The 17,692-nt window shown below is 42.6% G+C and overlaps 2 protein-coding genes across 5 annotated transcripts in view; both read right to left on the bottom strand.

Moving 5' to 3' along the window:
- kcnab2a (potassium voltage-gated channel subfamily A regulatory beta subunit 2a) overlaps window positions 1-10,225 on the bottom strand; it is a 61,684-nt gene extending 51,459 nt beyond the window's left edge. The window contains exon 1 of one of the 4 annotated variants that reach the window (XM_040204286.2): window positions 10,120-10,225. The gene's annotated coding sequence lies outside the window, so the exon portion shown is untranslated. Of the gene's footprint in view, window positions 1-5,636; window positions 5,955-10,119 lie in introns of those variants that run through there. The other 3 variants (XM_040204284.2, XM_040204285.2, XM_040204287.2) reach the window with 3 other exon arrangements.
- A 236-nt stretch (window positions 10,226-10,461) lies between these two features.
- On the bottom strand, window positions 10,462-15,581 carry park7 (parkinson protein 7). Its single transcript, XM_040204295.2, has 6 exons — window positions 15,378-15,581; window positions 14,827-14,928; window positions 14,391-14,450; window positions 12,884-12,953; window positions 11,549-11,635; window positions 10,462-10,992 (listed from the first exon to the last, which is right to left on the bottom strand). Exons 1-6 carry the CDS (start codon window positions 15,465-15,467, stop codon window positions 10,832-10,834), a joined length of 570 nt encoding a protein of 189 aa, XP_040060229.1. The 5' UTR covers window positions 15,468-15,581; the 3' UTR covers window positions 10,462-10,831.
- Window positions 15,582-17,692: the final 2,111 nt, after the last annotated feature.

Raw genomic sequence — 17,692 nt, 5'->3', positions numbered from 1 at the left:
AGGACAAACTGAATGGCTACATGGAGGTGTCCACACAATGACATGTGTATGGATCCATCTAAGCATGCCTTAACATAGAAGCTACAAGCTATTTGAGTTTCTGTGCCAGGACAGCAGGATGACGGACACCATTAGTCCATCTCCAACTCTGCCATTAAATCAGACTACCTACACAGACTCACCGCATGAGAAGGCTTAAAAGGGTTAACATCCTGCTGTTTGTCCATGGGCCTGGCCAATGTGTCACAGACCATCATTGTGGAGCGTGGTGGAATACCGCAACTTTCAACACGTGGATTTGCCTGAGGTCAGTTGTTGCTATTCCATTATTTTCTTCTGTATAAAACGTTTTTCTTTTCTTTTTTTCAAACGTCAATTTGTGGACAATCAATGTGTGAATCATTTGAAAGTAATTCTTAAATTTTTAATTTACATTCACAACTAGGGTTGCAAAATTGCATGGGAATTAACGTGAATATACAGGAATTAAAGTGAATAGTGAAAATGTTAGGGTAATTTAACTGTATTTATTGTCATATATGACGTGTAAGTAATTACTTATTTATGATCGGTCGCCCAACTCGTCCAATTTACCATGTAACCAATATGCTCTGTAATGACAAAGACGTTCAAAAACACAACGTTTTGTGTTTACATTTACGTTTCTGGCAGGCAATGTTCCCAACTAGCTGCATCCAGAGTCCAGCTGAGCTAAGCTTGTCTTGTTCTCACCTACAGTTAAGTTCTCTGTTATATGCTTTAAAAAAAATAAAATAAAATAACAAAAGGAATTGGAGCAACGATTTATAACAAACTAATTATTTGTATAAATATACAAACATCGTGCCTCACAAATCATACTGGCAACAGGCCCCACACAACACATGTCTTTTGGAAACCACTTATTCTTCTACTGACAATATTGGCAAATTCTTACACAGCCCACATACGCGAGACGCACCACAACATTGACTCGAAACAATGCTTGGGAGCTACTTGAGACGAAAGCTTGGACAACCAAAGAGTGGAATATCCTCTCCAGCATGATATAGTGTGGTATGACTTGTTGATGGAGGGGAAACTCATTTGTTTGTGTCCAGTCTGCCCTGTGTCATTAATCCTGTTCTCAGGGTTAAAGTTGAACTTTTCTTAACTGATAACAAGGTGTATCGAATAAAACAATATTATAGCAATAATTATATTATGGCTGAAAATTAATCAAATCCTCAGACTGAGAGCTCTGTGTCATCAGCTGCGTTTCGATTCAGTTTTTTTAGATATTTGAATTGCATGAAATTGCAGAACTTTTAACTGAACTTTTTTTTTTTTTTTACAATAAGTTGAGTATTGAAACACCCTAAGAACACATGTTTTGCATATAATATGATAAGAGCCAGCAGCTTGCGTCTTCTCTCATATTACCATAACCTGAAAATGATTGTCTTTGTCTCCGGACAGCATGGACCATAGCAGATAGCGATTGAAAAAAAATAAAAATCTTAGGATCGCTCTATTTTTCTCTTGTCGATGAGTTAGATAGCCAAGCAGACTTTCCTTTTTGAAAAATGTGCTTTATCTGGTTACTAGTAGATTACAGCCTACAGCCCCAACTCCACTGTGGCAGAATTCCAAAGCACAGGCCTGTATTTTATTACAATATTTCAAAACGTTGCTTAGAAATGAATGGAAACATGACTATTGTGAAACTAACACAGCATCTGCAGACTTAAATCCCGTTCTCACAAAGAGCTGAACTTCACTTTCCAACATTCTATTTTCAGCCTCTCCCACGTCTTTGTCTGAGAGCTATATGCCAGGTCAGCCGTCCCTCTGCTCTCACTGCGGTACAGACACACACACAAAAAGGACTTACAAATCTCCAAAAGAGGGATGTGACGTTATCTTTTGGTCCACAAGCTGTGTGCAATAGCAGAGCAACTTCGTTAATATGTGCTTGGACTTATTACTTAAGATTTGTACCCACTCGTGTCTCCCTTGTCAAGTGGGAGCAACATTTAAAAAAAGCTTACATCCCAGCCCGACCTATTTTCCTGAACCATTTACTCCTTCCTAAGAAGACGGGGCAGCTGGTCCAGCCCACATGTGCCGAGTCCTCTAGAGAACCAGAAGGAAAAACCCAGCAAAGCCCATTTAAAGGGAGGACCCCCAAAAAATAAATGGGCGGTGACGACATCACGACATGCTTCATCTTAAAAAGAGAATGTTCTCAGTATTCGTTGGCATCTGGCTGTGAGGTTGCAGATGGAAAACAATGGAACAGCCCTTTCCTAGAGTGTGGCAACGCGAGGTGCCGAGTGCTCGCCCATAGTGACGCCGTTTGCCGGGATCAGAGGCCATCTTTATCAGGGTAATACTACTTGAGGTCTGCTCACGGCGGGCAGTACTACAGGTTAGTGCTCCACAGCTCACAATATTGTAGTTTCAAAAATGTGATGGAGAACTACAGTGGACTTTAGGCAACACAACTACACAAGAAGGCTCTAACTAGAGTTAGTGTTTGGTTTGTTGCTCCTAGGGTACTGTAGAAATATGAACAGACTCCAGGAGGAGAACCCACTCCTTATGTAGGTATGAAATGGCTCATTCTAAGTGGACAAAAACACAACAATGTTTTCCTTCAGGGTATTATCTTAAATATGTATATTATATTCCATTTCAGTTTCCTGAAATATTAGTCTAGCCCTTTAACACCTCTTTGGTGCAAAGACTGGGACACCGAGCACACACACACATTTTCGCATATCACACAAAATGAGTGAGCCCAAAGTGAATCATCTAAAAAACAAACCTTTAGAACATTTCAGTGATTAGCGTGCTAAATGGATGATATAATTATGCTGCTTCAATGTGACAAAAGAAAGCTTCACAAATCTCAGGCAACAGACTTATGGATCCCAAAAGTAGTTTACAACTGCAGCAGTAAGCGCTAAATGTGCAACGTTGTCGCCGTGATTCACATGACAGGGTTCTTGCACCATTTCAAAAGTAAGGGATTAACCTGGCCCCGCTATGGCTAGCTGCTGCAACGTATCGCTGGTGCTTTCCTCCTTTCATGTGCGACTCGACGGCTTTGAGCCCCACGGTCCCTAATGAAAAGGTCTTTTTGCATAGTTTACACATTGCCTCATTGTTGTTTTTAATCGGCGCCAACCACCTCCTAAATGCATCCTCTTCCATCCACTTGTCATTAAATTTGCACTTCCCCATCTTCTTTGTGATTTCTCGTTGTCATTAAGCGCCTACAGCAACTTTACATGAAATTTAAGACAATTTAAGACCTTAATTACCCGAATTTTAATTGAAGACATTTTAAGACTTTTAAGGACCCGCGGGAACCCTGCATGAGCCGTGCATCTGTACGTCAACATCGCCATGTTTGAAGTGGCAGTGAGACGAGAAGGACAATTATATATCGTGCGTCATCTTAACTTTTTTGTTCATAGTGGTGCTTTCAAAGCGAATAACGGAACTGAAAAGATTCAATAGAAAGCTTAATAGAGAACGAAATAAGATAAAGAAATGTAAATTTTTTTGTAATGAAAGTTAAAATGTGTTCTAACTTTTGCAGAAAGTGTTGTACAGAGAAACCTTTGACCCAGTGCATTGATTAGACGAGTTTATGGCAGACATTGTGATTTATAAATCTTTAATGTCATGATGAAGGTTTTTGCTCCCATCGAGACTGATGTAGCCTGAATCTTCTCCATTTTTCAAGGCAACAAATACAGTCAACATGTTGATACTAGGGAGGAGGATAACACACCTGCTAAACAAACGTGTGATCAATTCACTCAGTCTTTTGTGTGTGTGTGTGTGTGTGAGCGGGGGGGCACTACCTCTGTGCCTCTTTGAGTGTGATGCCCATTACAATTGCCAATTCATTTATGAAGCTAGGCGGGCTGCTAAATCTAAAATGCCGGATGATTACTTAACTCAGTTTAGGAAACAACCCCATTGTCTCACACAGCATCGACAAATACTGCAACATGAAATACAAAGATGCCCATTTCGAAGGTTTTATGTAAGAGGTCTTTCTGCAGAAAGACTTCCACCTCAATGCCTAACTCACCTAAACTGACTTAGGTTTTACGTAAACAATTAGTCAATTAATCAAGAAGAAGTTGATGTACAGGACAATTTTAGGCTGTATTTCTTTTAGTTTTTCTATGATAGAAAAACAAGAGAGACATTGTAGTTTAAGGGTCAGTTGGCTTTATAATACTGCCATTTCATACCAACAACAAACTGGATCAGAATAGAAGAATATCAACATTCCTATTCCCATGATCAGTATTACCCAGAACGCTGTTGGTATCTACTCTCATTCACCCTTATTCTAACTTATTTTCTGCTCCCTTCATCAACATTATAAACCCCAGCTTCTCTTTGCTACAACATGCAATCTTCACAGTACAGTAACCCTCAAAAGGTCTGCCAATAGTTCCCTTTGACATCTCCAGACCCGGCATAATTGCGACATCAAACACTTACAAATCCCAGACGCATCTGCCTCTCCAGTTGTCATCCGTTTTCACAAAGCCTTTCTTTGAATACCTTAAAAGTGTTGTTAGTTGTACGTCTTGTTTTGAACAAAACAGGTTTAGGGTCTAAAATGATTTACTTTGACAGCGATCTGACTTTGCGTAGAGTTTGGCTTCTCAAGGACAAATGAACTGCAGACATTTTAGAAAAACTGTGCTTTGTCCAATATCGATGTACCAGCCCAGCGAAAGGACACACCAGAGCATGAATATGCCTTTTCCTGCTCGTTGCACAGCATTCAACAGCTTACTGCACCAAACTCTGCCCCTGCAGCCTTCCTCTCCTGTGCCCTCCTCTTGGACCAGAGCCCATGGGCGCACACACACACACACACACACACACACACACACACGAGTGTGCGCATGAATGCAGAGAGGCTGACCTACAACAATCAGCTACACCCACACACAAATGAAACGGTAACACCTTCAGCTAAGCACCGATGACGGTCACAACCTCTCAGCAACACACACACACACACACACACACACACACACACACACACACACACACACACACACACACACACACACCCACCCACCCTAGGGTGTCCCTGGCGACGGCCACTGCAACAGATGGAACTGCAGCGGCAGCAGGGCAGGTAAGGTGAAAAGGAATCTTCCTGCGCAAGCCAGCAGTCTTTCACTATTCTAAAAGGTGAGTCTGTATAAATCCTACAGCATGGCCATGTAAAAAGGGACAAGGCATGCATAAAACATTTGGAGAGATGAGATAAATGGAGTAGAGGCTGAAGAGAGCGATACAAGCCAGTGTAATAATGTATGCAAAGACTTATCAATGCAGTAGCAGCAGCAGCTCTGAGATGGAGAGATCTGCCGAGGTAGATACGCAAACTCACTGGCATAGAATGTGACAACATTCAATTCTGCTGCACGCACAGAGTACGGCATTCACTCCCCTGTAGGAGGAGACAAGAGCGATCAACTAACTGATGGAGCGATGTGAAAAGAGGCAGGAGGAGAACAGGGTGAGAGAAGGAGAGAGAGAGAGAGCGGGAGATACCAAAGAAATGTAGCCTCAGACTTAGCAACGACGCTCTCGGAAACACCCACCTCAGTCTGCGTGCCGCTTCCTGACGCAGTGAGCACCACCGCGGAGCAAAGGCAGAATACAGGAGCTATGATGGAGGACCGGGAGCCAGAATCCAAGAGATTGGCCAGAGAGCGGACGACCGATACAAGACTGGTGTGAGATCCTGTGCGACTAAAATGATGAGGAAGATGAGCATGTATGTCTGACATGGGAAAGACAGAAAAAATAAGAGGAAGAAAAAAAAGTGACACAAGACTGACTGAACGGGGGAACAAGGCGGACAGAAGGAAAGACCGGAGAGAAGAGGCTGAATAAACGCGTGAGCTCAGAGAGTCACTGAAAGAAGCAGATGCATTGAAAAGGAAAAGCCCCTCCCTCTTTTCACCACACGCACACGCACACACGCACACCTTCCTTTGCACAGTCAGCATTTGAGTAAGCATGCATTGAGAGAATGGAAGTGAGCTGTAAATGGCGAAAGAGAAGAGGAACGGGCCAAATGAAAGTGAGCAAGAAGCAGGTGTTAACTTTTAAATTCAATGACACTCGTTGGTCACACTACATGATTCAGGGGGTCTGAAAGTGGCTCAAAGTTGAACACGGCTCAACGGCAAGCTGCCTGCAGTCCGGAGATGAGGAGCTAAAATATGTTGCAGGCTCTGCAGAAACACCTGTAACTCTGTTATGCAGAAACGGTCAAACAAAAATGCTCACCGCAGTTCTTCTGCCCGGAATATAAGTCTGTTTGAGAAGGAGGTCTCTCTCTCTTGACTGTGTCTTATGCGCAGGAAGGGGGGGGGGGGGGGTCTATTGAGATCCCCCCCCCCCCAACAATCCATGACTTGCAACATGAAAGTGCCCAGTAACTGAACATTCACACCTCTCCTGCTGCAGAAACAGCCATCAAATCAAAAATAAAATGAAAAACTATTATTGTACCCAATATACCCATAACTACACATGGTGATACTAGAATAAAATGCTAATCATGGTTTCAGAGTAACCCAGATTTGTTCAAATTTGGTTTACAATTGCTATCAGGAAACTGAATAGAAGGCTAAGCGGCTATTTGGGCCCAGAGACTGCTGTGAACACAACCCAAGGTGCATCACAGCAATGGTCAAGTAAATATTTAGCATTATCAACTGGAAGGTGCAGCGGCGGCGCAGCTTTTTTTTTTTTAATTGTTAAGACATTTGCTGCACTGCGCGTGTGTGTGTTGCCCAACGCTTGAGGGGACAGCTACAGCTTCACTGTTGCGCACCACCGTCCCTGCCCTTTCTTTGGGAGCTCGTGCTCATTCGCGGCACCTCCAACCTCTGCTTCCAGCCTGACTACGGCTCCACAGCTGGCTCCTCGAAAACCATGACACCGAGCACGGCGGGGCGCCTGCCAGACAGCCTGACGGGGCAACAGCAAGAGATCTTCACCCACAGCTGTCGACCCTCACAGTCCATTCACTCCAAAATAGAACTACATTTAATGTAGCATTTTGCAGCATCTGCTGTAGGTGGACAACATACAAAAATGTCTCGCTTATGACCCCATGTTTCTACTGAATGATGGAGGGTTGGCTCTGTCGCACACACAGCTAATGCAGTAGTTGCTGGGACTGCATTTCATCCTTCATTATTGGTTTTTAAAGCAAGGCACAAAGAGAGGCTTTCCCAATCCTGTTCACAGCTTTCTGCCACAATAGCTCAACAGACGTCCATGGATAAGCAAAAGCTGTGTGACACCAACAACCATGAAACAACATAGCTATGAAGATAGGACATTGTGACACATTTGTGAGACAGGCTGTAATTTATTAATACCATCTACTCAATGCAAAAAAGAAAAAATATCAGTAAAAGTGTGCTGTGCTTTTTTCCCCTATATATTAATGTTCTTATCCTTTAACCCCCCCCCCAAATATAAAGACAACAAGCAATAGATAAAACAGAAACTGATTTACAAATTACCAATTACATGCACTTTGGTTTTACTTGGAGGCCGATATTGACTTGACTCTGGGGTCCTCTGGGTATTGCTACGGAGGAGTGCAATTAGGCTTTGAGAACTACAGTTTCAATGGGATTACCACAGAGAACCGGCCAGGTGACAGACGGTAAGGACACAAAATGACAGGCTGTGAGGAATTAGTCAGTAACTTGGGGTAATACATAAAGCTGCAGTCCTAGATCAGCATGAGACTGGTCCACGTAAGTGTTAAGATGCAGTATTGACGGGTTGTCTCACACTGACCACAGAAGGGATCATGTCAGGAGGAGGACAATGGATGTACAATAGAAACAAAAAATGATCTAAATATAATTTCAACCAGTACTATGCAACGGTCCGACTAGGCTGAATAATGTTGACAGGATGCAAATAGCAAATATTGACTTCAACTAAAAAAACTGCTTGGATCCCAAGTGGATCTAGTTTTTCCTGACTATGCAATGTATAAATGATTACGAATTATCACAGGACCATGGGAACTTTTGTAGACAGTTGATGCTGCACAACTAGCAGGTCACCATGGGATTGTGCACGGCATCTGCACTTGTTTGTGTATTAGGATACCATTAAGAATAATGAATACTGCAGACAATCAAATACGGTCATTCCATAAAACAGTGCAAACAACATGTTAACAGAATGATACGTTTAACTTTGTAGCTAATTTCCTTATATTTCTTTAACCTTTGCACTTGAAAAGGGTTTATCTTTTACTTATAAAAGGTCCCCTAAAGTTATTAACTGGGGTACATTTGCTAAAAGCAGATATTCAAATACCCCTGGCAACAATACCAAAATAGTGATGCATCATATCACAAAGTCCCATTATTCCGTTTCAGTTGTTAATCATAATGGTGTGATTCTGTTTCATTAAGATGAGCACAACGACACAACTGAATATGTTGAAAGAGTTAATCATGCAAACTTTAAAGCCCAATTTGGCATAAAAAGTCAATTTCTGTCCAAAGTCAATCATAATACGGTCATCAAGAGCTATAAATATGATTACAAGTTGAGTGAGCAGAGATGGACAAGTCTGTCCATTCATTGCTGATGGCACAAAGAAATCTTGATGTTTGACGAAATCCTAAATGCTCGCAAATTGTCTATTACCTTTCTGAAACGTATCTGCCAAAGTCTTCGGGCAAGCGAGTTTATTCTTCATTGTCTGCCGGCCAACGCAAGTAGGGATCTAATCGGGGGGATGCAAAGTGCAGCTCTCTAATTGCATCATTAGCTAAACCAATGACTCAGTGACTTCAGCCCCCCTCCCCACCCACCACTCCACCCTCTGCCCCATCCAGAAATAGGGAGTCAAGCCTGAAGCCTTTTACGGTACAGCTGCTCAAGCAGAATAACTCTAACATGTTATGTGCAACAGTGGAAAATGTTAGCGTTCCAGAAATATCCAACTGGAAAACATGGTATTAATGACACGGTGTTAAAAACACATAAAGACACTGCGCCCTGGTGTGTGTTGGGGAACGGGGTCAATTGGGTTTTGGACAGAACTGAAAACATAGTGGACAATAATGCAGGGACTTTGTCTCTAAATGTTGACCGTCAATAGGACAAACAACCGTGAGGAAAAGCACCCGGAGGTGACAGTCCAACGCACGGTATTCTGAAGGTTTGGTGTCCGGATGTCCGGCGCACTGTCATGGGAACGGAGATTTTTATTCTTTTTTTGGCTCACTTGTGCCTCCAAAACGCTTGAGCTGCCCTCATTTAAAAAATGACCCTAAAGGGTCAATTGATGGGTCAAACGATGCTTATCAGAAAAGAACTTGCATCGGCTTTGCAGTCTCCGTTAGGTGAGCGAGGTGACGACGACACCTCCGCTACTTCCTGTGCAAAAAAAAAAGAAAAAGGTGCAAAAACGTAAATGTGCGAGAAAAAAAAATCTATCGGCTTCCTGTAAACTAAGATCTCAATGATAATGTTACGAATTCATAGTCCATAAATTATGACAATCTGACACTGGTTTCGCGGGTCTTCCCCGAGCCCTTTTCCGGGCTGACGGTGTAATGAACCCCGGCCCTCTGCCGCACCGTCAGCCCCAGTCAGCGTACGCGGCGGCACGGATGGAGAGCTTCTGTATCCGACGTCTCCGTGTCGCATCTTTACACGGGAAACACGTGACGGCGTGTGTCAGGAGAAACGTACACATCGATTAAACGTCCCTCTTAAGACATTACGGCAGCAAACTTGACGCTCCGCCACTCCGGGATGCACGAAACGTTCCCGCATATGAGAACGCTCGTTTGAAGACCGTTTGATTAGCAGACGGCGGCGTCGCCACGTTACATTTCGGCCGCGTTAGAGACGGCGACGGTTAGTCACCGCCGCGTGATTAACGACGCGAAAAACCGCCGTGCCGACGTAAATTAGAAGAAATCAACGTTTTGAAACGCATTTTAGGAGAACGTCATCTTTGAGGAAAGTGTGACAATCGCACGCGACGCCTCCAGTCACTGGAAGCGGCGCAAACGTTCTTACCTGTTTCGGAACCAGTCTGTTCTTTCTTTTTGCCCCCGTGTGAAGGAACGCTCTGGATTGTGTTGCTCTGACAGAACTACCACGCGCTGCGTCGAAGCCCCGCCCAGCTAGCCTCGGGCGAGCCGCCATTCGTCGGTTAGAATACAACTGCAGCCAGACGGAGGCTTCTCATTGGCCAGACGCACCTGCCAATCCATTCGGATTCTTCTTCCCGCGTTACTGGCAGCGCTCACAACGCATTACATGGTGCTGCCTATATGTAGGTGTCAACAACTGCAGATGTGTGAAAACAAGTCAAAGCGACCTACAGTGTTCAGATACGTCGTAGAGTAGGACAAACAGTTTTTCCACCAAATTGATTTTTTTTAATGTCAAGTGAAACAAATCAAGTTCAAAAGGAAGTTGTGGAAATACTAAATCAAGCTCAAAGGAAATACTAATGTAACCTAATTAGTTTAATCCAATTTGGAAAGCCTCTGAATCCACAATGTATTCCTTAGTTGAAAAACAAATGAATGTCTCTTATTTGCAAACAAGAAAGAGAAAGACAATAACACGTCAGAACAGAAACATCCCTGTGTCCCTTAGGGAGAATGACTTGTCAGTAGTGACTTTGACTCAGTGCCAGCTATACGAGATTTGCTGTGTCAGTAGTGCAAGATGTCTGCAGCGGACAGTGCTGCTTGCGGGATGTTGGTGAACACGGTTACGGTTAATCTTTCATAACAAGAGGAGCCTTGACTTGAGCTGCGACCTCAGCCCCCATAAGTTCCTCTACAATCGTCAGGGCAAACTCAAAACTTGTGCCTGGCCCACGGCTGGTGATGTAATGTCCATCCTTCTGGACTCGAGCCTCTGAATATTTATAGTGATCTAAAAAAAAAAAAGACAAAGAGCAAAACCGTAAGCATAATCACAATATAAATGCTTCATGCTGAAGATCGAAAGCCACACGTCAGATCACACTGCAATATGAGCTCTTACATATAGATGATGTATCACAGTATAAGTGACCCAGTTCCAGTATGTTCTGCCAAATTCTTGGAACTGTTGTCATCTGAGCGGTGTGCTCTACACACTACTGCACAGTGACATGACTTCCAATACGCCATAAAAAAGCTAGAACGGCACCATCTGCTGCCCTTTCCAAATAATTACAACGATTCAGAGCTGCAAATGTTTGTCCCTGGCTGTACTTCCCAGCAATATTTCCACCCTTTTTACCAGCCAGACAACAACCCTGGGATTGTGTTCACACGGTGTGTTTGGAGACACCTAAACCCCCCCCCCCCCCAAAAAAAAAGAGTGTGGTTGTGATGAAATCAAAGGTTAACATTGTAAACTGGCGTGATCTGAGCGAACGGGGCAAAGGGAATATTGCCGTTGCGGCTGGTGTTGTTTTTGTTGTTGTTGTTGTTGTTGTTTTTACCTCCAGCCATCATTTTCTCCTTCATAGCAGGATGTGTAGTGACTGTGCTGCCATACCCAATGCCATGTGCCAGAAGAGCAGTGGGACCTGCACAAGGACAAAGCATTCAAGTTGCATTTCGGTCCATTTTGAGAGTTAAAAAAACAGAGTGATGGGTAAAAACCTCAAAACCACTTCAGCTAAACACTGAATCAAGATCCAATAGTAGAACTGCTTCTACTACACAACAGTACTTCCTAAAGGTGTCCTCAGCCGTGCCATTGTTTCTAAGAATACTCTATACTCTACAATATACGGTTTCTCCAAAGACTGCTGCATTGAATAGAGAAAAAAAAGGGGGGCAGCTGAAGACATTGACTGCTGCGTTAACTTTGGCAACGTCCTACCACTGCAGTGAGCTCATCCAAAAAATGTTAATAAATAGAAAGTTATTGATTATGCGCCTTGGCTGCCTTCCCATGCCGTCTAAAGATTACACCCCCCCCCTCCCGGCAGAACCGAAGTCTGCCAGTTATAGCCAAGCTACTCCAGTTACACAGCAAGTCCCCACCCAGAGGACGGCGGTCCGGAGAGAGAGACCTTCTGAAAAAACAGTCAGACGTGGAAAGAAAAGGGATGATGAGCAACTCTCTATTAGTATCCATGTTTTGGTGAAATGCATGTAACCAATATTAGCTCAAAAAGAGAACTATAAAAAGAACGATTCATCCTGGTAGGTTTTCCTACACTCGTTGGCCGGGTTTTCCAAAAAAAAAAAATCAATGATTTTTCTTTTCTCATGGAGGAAAGAAATTTGCATTATAGGGCATAATATTAAGTCTTACAAATGGCCCCATTCTTGGCAGGTTCATTAAATTGTATATTCCTGTGAGGATTTCAGTCATTTTCTAGGACATCATTCAATCCACTTTGCCGCATTGGTTGCCGCCCCTTTCAGAATGCCCTTCCCACGTCCTTTCTCTGCATATGCAGGAAGTCGATTAAAATGTCAGTGCTTGTCGGCTCACTTAGAGACAGCCATTAATTGAACGTTCACTCCTTCATTCCGAATGCCAAAGGGGGTCACACGCAACCGTATATTAATGAAGCAGGTCATTTGCTAACTGTATTTTTTTTTAAAATGTTGTTAATATATATGATACTCTTTCAAGGGCACGTCCAGTTATTGTCATTGAATTTGTCAAAGGGGTTTGATTTAACACAGCAAATGACCAAGTACATATTGAAAGCATCAGAGTAAGTACTGTGTAGGTTGAGTAAATAACAAATTTGTTCAAAGCAGCAACATCACGGAACTGCATAATTAGGATTTTGGTTGGTTTTCCCATGCTGTACCTGCACAGATGGCTGCAATCAGGCCTTTTCTGCCATCTTGATCCTTCAGTACCTCCTTCACAGCAGGAGACTGCAAGAGAGCATGCGAAGCAGATGCTCAGTAGGTCAGTAAGTCACTTGCAGGCCATATGATCGCACAGTGTAAAATGGTAAATGGTAAATGGCCTGTACTTGTATAGCGCTTTTCTAGTCTTCTGACCACTCAAAGCGCTTTAACACTACATGACATCATTCACCCATTCACACCCATTCATACACTGATGACAGGAGAACCATACACAGTGACACCTGCCATCAGTAACTACCATTCACACACTGTAGTCGCAGCTACAGGAGCAATGGTGGGTTAAGTGTCTTGCCCAAGGACACAACGACATGCGGGTTAGCCGGGCCTGGGATCGAACCCACAACCCTCTGATTGGAGGACGACCGTGCTCCCCACTCACCCACAGTCACCAAAATGACAGCTTAATTATTGGAAATAACTGGTAATGTGTGGGAACATGTTCTGCTAAACCGTCACTGTTTCAATACAACCACAGATTTATTAAAACAAAAACAGTAACAATTTGTTGGATGCACTTGATTAATAGACTGACTTCTACTTCCAGTAGTTTTACTTCCTGAGAATACGAAAGAAGTGAGCAGTCACTCCTGTACCAAAACCATATAGCATTGTGCCGTAGATGAGAAGACAAGTCCAGTTTGCATTAAAGAAAGCGTTAATCCGTGAAAGGCACATCCCTTTAGGATAATCAATTAAAGTAGGCAAATCTTTTTTTAAATTCTCAACCATGGATCACCTATTAGACCCTTGCCTGGTTTTAAACCAAATATAACCTACTTCACAATCAAAATGTTTTCAACCTTATTTAAAAAGAATTCATGTCAGAGGCGGCAATGCATATTAAGTCAATTATCAAAGAAAATTTGACCATTAGAGCCGCTCTCTGAATTGTGGTCAGACTATTGACAGGGTGTCTATGTAAAATCAGATTTCCAGATACGATAAAAACAAAAGTTCTAGCCTCTATTTTAAAAATAATACTGTTGATTTTTCTGTTTTGTGCAATTTTAAGCTGAAGTGAATGAAAGTCACACATGAGTAATAAATGACCTTAGTACGGATAATAAAAAATAAAACTATTAACAAACTTCTTGATCTAAGTGTTTATTTGATCCAGGCAATCACAAGATACTTCTAATCAAACTTTTCAATCGCATTGGTCTCTCTCAAAAACAAACTTCACATTGCTGCTTGTCTCTATGCCATTTTGAATAGTTTGAAGTCAGCAGCTCTCAGTTGGTAGAAATCTGAGTGCGCCATCCAGTGGCTGAATGTTTTCCTTGTCATCAAGAGCATTTGAGCCACAGTCACACATGTCCACATGCAGGCGATTTACCTCGGTGATATTTACGCAATGTGGTTTATACTCTAGCTAATCAAAACTTAAAAACATAATTAAAAAAAAGACATTTAAAGACAGCTGATGTGAGGTTCTCTCACCTCCGCCAGATTCTGGGCCCCTGGCATTCCTCCTGGCAGAAGCACCACATCGTACGGGCCCTTGGGGACAAACCGTCATGGATAAAGAATAACTGCAAGGTTTGATATTGTATTCAGAATCGTTTCAGAATTTCCCAATTAGAAACAAGTTATATTGCCAAGTAGGTTTTAACATACATGTAATTTGTGTTGGTGTTTTTGTAATCAATAAACAAACAGAAACATTTAGAGATAGAAGAGAAAAGAAATTACTCTGGGTAAGTAGAATATATTGCACAATATATCTGTTCCAAAAAATAATTGAACTGAATTATTTAGTGCAGATATATGCAAAAGTTCTATTAAACATCTCTTGTTGAATGAAACGGATTAAACTGAAAATCCATTCATTGGATTTAACATTTAATGACAGTTGGAGATGGATGCTGAGCCCAACCTGTTTGCTGGCTTCTTCCAGGCTGGCATCAGGACAAATGACCACGTTTCTGCTGCACTGGACTGGCTCTTTGCCCGTCAGGCCTGCAACCGTCACGGCAATCTACAGGTTTGGGTGGATAATATAAAAAGTTAATTAACACAGGCATGTCTGTTCATATGGCTGATGGAGACTTTTATTTTGAAGGGGTGGGAATGACGTCGGCTTTGACATTTAACTTGGCCTCTTTCTGCACTCACTTTAAAAGGTTATCAGTTCACCTGATAATGTATTAACCTTATATCACTAACGTTGTGTTAAAACTGTGACCAACTAACAGGACGAATAACCATATTGATCCAGTTAGTTAGGTAACGTTTATCATTATTCTTCTAAAATGACTGCAATCACTATCTGACTAACGTTATATCTCTAAATAACGCGGTGGCTGTGCGGACTACGTCGATATAAAACGCACGCGAGCTGGCTAACCCATCAACCCATGTTGATTATTAGCTAGCTATCCAGCTAGCCTGAGCTAAGGCACTGCTAGCACACGTCAAGTCACAAACCCCAGCTCTACGCATGATGTCCACCGGGATGACGGTCTCCATCTCCTCTGCGCCTTTAGACAGGATCACTAACGCCCTCTTGCCTGCCATGGTTGCCTTGTAGTTGCGCTGCTGAAAAGTGCAAAGAGGCGAACTTCGGTGCGCAACTTCCAGGAGCAAAGCGGACACTCTGCGGTGAGAGTCTGAGAGGAGGCGGGTTGCCAGGCTGCGTCTTTCTATCCCCCTTTCAAAGAGATTCCTCCATGAACCTCTTTACCGTTAAACAACCGACTTGGCAAGAATGATTCCCTTCCTCAGCAAATATTAATGATTTAAACTTAAGGGCATTGATATGAATGAGAATTATAACAGAACGTGTCATAAATTAACCGTAAGAAGCCAAAATGATTCATCTTATACAGTTAAATGTGTGCACATTGAAGTCACACCATTATTTTATTTTGAATATAATACAGCGTGTGTTTTCATAAAGTACCCTTATAATACGATGAATGTAATAATTGCACCACAGAACACCACTGATGCAGCCTCATCAAAGCAACAATGATATAGCCGCCTTGAATAACAGACACTCTTTCTTCCAGTAGGTGGAGGCATTAACCAAGGATTCAGGAGGGATGTCAAGGGAGGCTTGGGGAAGAAGTTTACCTTAAACAGCAACCTTCACCCGCTTGAATCTAAAGACCAGTGAAACTTGAAGACTACTCCGCTAATGCTATTTACAAAAAAACATGAATCCATGTATCAGTTAATCACAGGTTAAGATCAGCAAAAACTTGCCATGCAGCGAGCAAATGCAGGGGCCTAAAAAACTGGCCTAGTGTTTGCAAGGTTAACGGAATGAGTTTGGATTAGAAAACAACAGCAGGCAACGAGTCCCTGAGGTCACCAAGTTCCTCAAGATCCGTCTGAGAACTTCTGCACCAAACTCTTGAAACAATCATATTCCAGTGTAAATCCTACACTTAATGTCTGGGGCTTTGGCGTGCAAGCACCCATCCCAGTTAATGTGCCTCTCTGCATTCTGCTGCTGAGATCCACTTTCATATGTGTGCGACAAACTAGAGCCCAGTGAAAGGGCAGATTAGACAGAAGCGTGGGGGGGGGGGGGGGGGGCTGGCAGCAGGTTGTTTATTGCGTGCCTGTGAGTGAATCCAAAAGGCAGCGGTGATTACCAACATATGCATCTGGGGATCAACTGAACCAGACCCGCGGTGGCACTCGCGCTAATTTCCATACATTAATTCACTTATGTGCATTTACTAATTCCTTTGAGTACGTAATCATATAGTGGAGGATCACACTGGGGAGAGCGACAGCAGTGAGGGTCACAAGTAACGTCTGAGACGCTGGAAACAACGGAAGGCTTTAACTTCCCATCTCAAGCAGGTTAAACATGAAATGGAAAATAATTAAAACACATTAACGAATAAGTCTGGGGATTTTCAGAATTTAAAAAGAGACCATTAAAATGATGAAGTTTAAACAGTTTAAAATATTTGAGCCACATTGTTGCACTTGATTTATTAGGTCACACACACACGGCCTACTGTCACAAATGCGTATAGAAATAATTTTTATTCAGTAAAAAACAACATGGTTTTTGGTCTTTTAAATATGATACAAGGCCAAATATATATATACATAGTTTGTATATGAATGAATATTCAAAATATTCATTCCCTGTTTATGGGATATTGCGGTGTAGAATAGTTTGTGTTCTTCCAATTGGCCTGTTGAGTAAAAGGGTGCACGTCCGTGGATTCCTCCGCGTATTATTATTTCTCTCCCGCTCCCTCATGCTTGCTCCACCAGGCCTTGCTCTGCTTTATCTGGCCCTTCACAGGGGTCTGCTCAAAAAACCTGAAGGGCTTCTAGAATCAAACCTCCGGGAGGACAAGAACACACAACCATCTTTTTTATAAGACGGGAACAGAGGAAAAAGAAAATCCTCAAACTGAAATGAGGGAATTCCACAAATTACCATTTGTCACAAAGTAATCCTGTTACTATTGCAAAGAATATGAAACGGTGTAAACATGGAAATAAACTGCTAATATGGATGTAGCTTACAAGCAGAGGCTCTGTGTAGTGGAGATACAACTGCAAAAAAAAAACTGTTTCAGATCCCCGGCAAGGAAGAAGAACCCAAAATCCAAAAGTCGCTCCAGGATATTTGCTTGTATGGTGATTGATTACAATTTTAAGAGGTTTCTCTGTTGTTTTTCTTTGCACACATTTCAACTCATTGTGGTCCCGCCCCTTTCGACAACTGGTGACTCTTCACCAGCGATCTGATGGCAGCATTAAGGGCT

This window comes from Gasterosteus aculeatus, chromosome 17, assembly GCF_964276395.1.
Source record: "Gasterosteus aculeatus chromosome 17, fGasAcu3.hap1.1, whole genome shotgun sequence".
NCBI classification, from domain to species: Eukaryota; Metazoa; Chordata; class Actinopteri; order Perciformes; family Gasterosteidae; genus Gasterosteus; species Gasterosteus aculeatus.
Note: the sequence above shows the minus strand (reverse complement) of the source record. Positions and strands in the feature narration are given on the sequence as shown.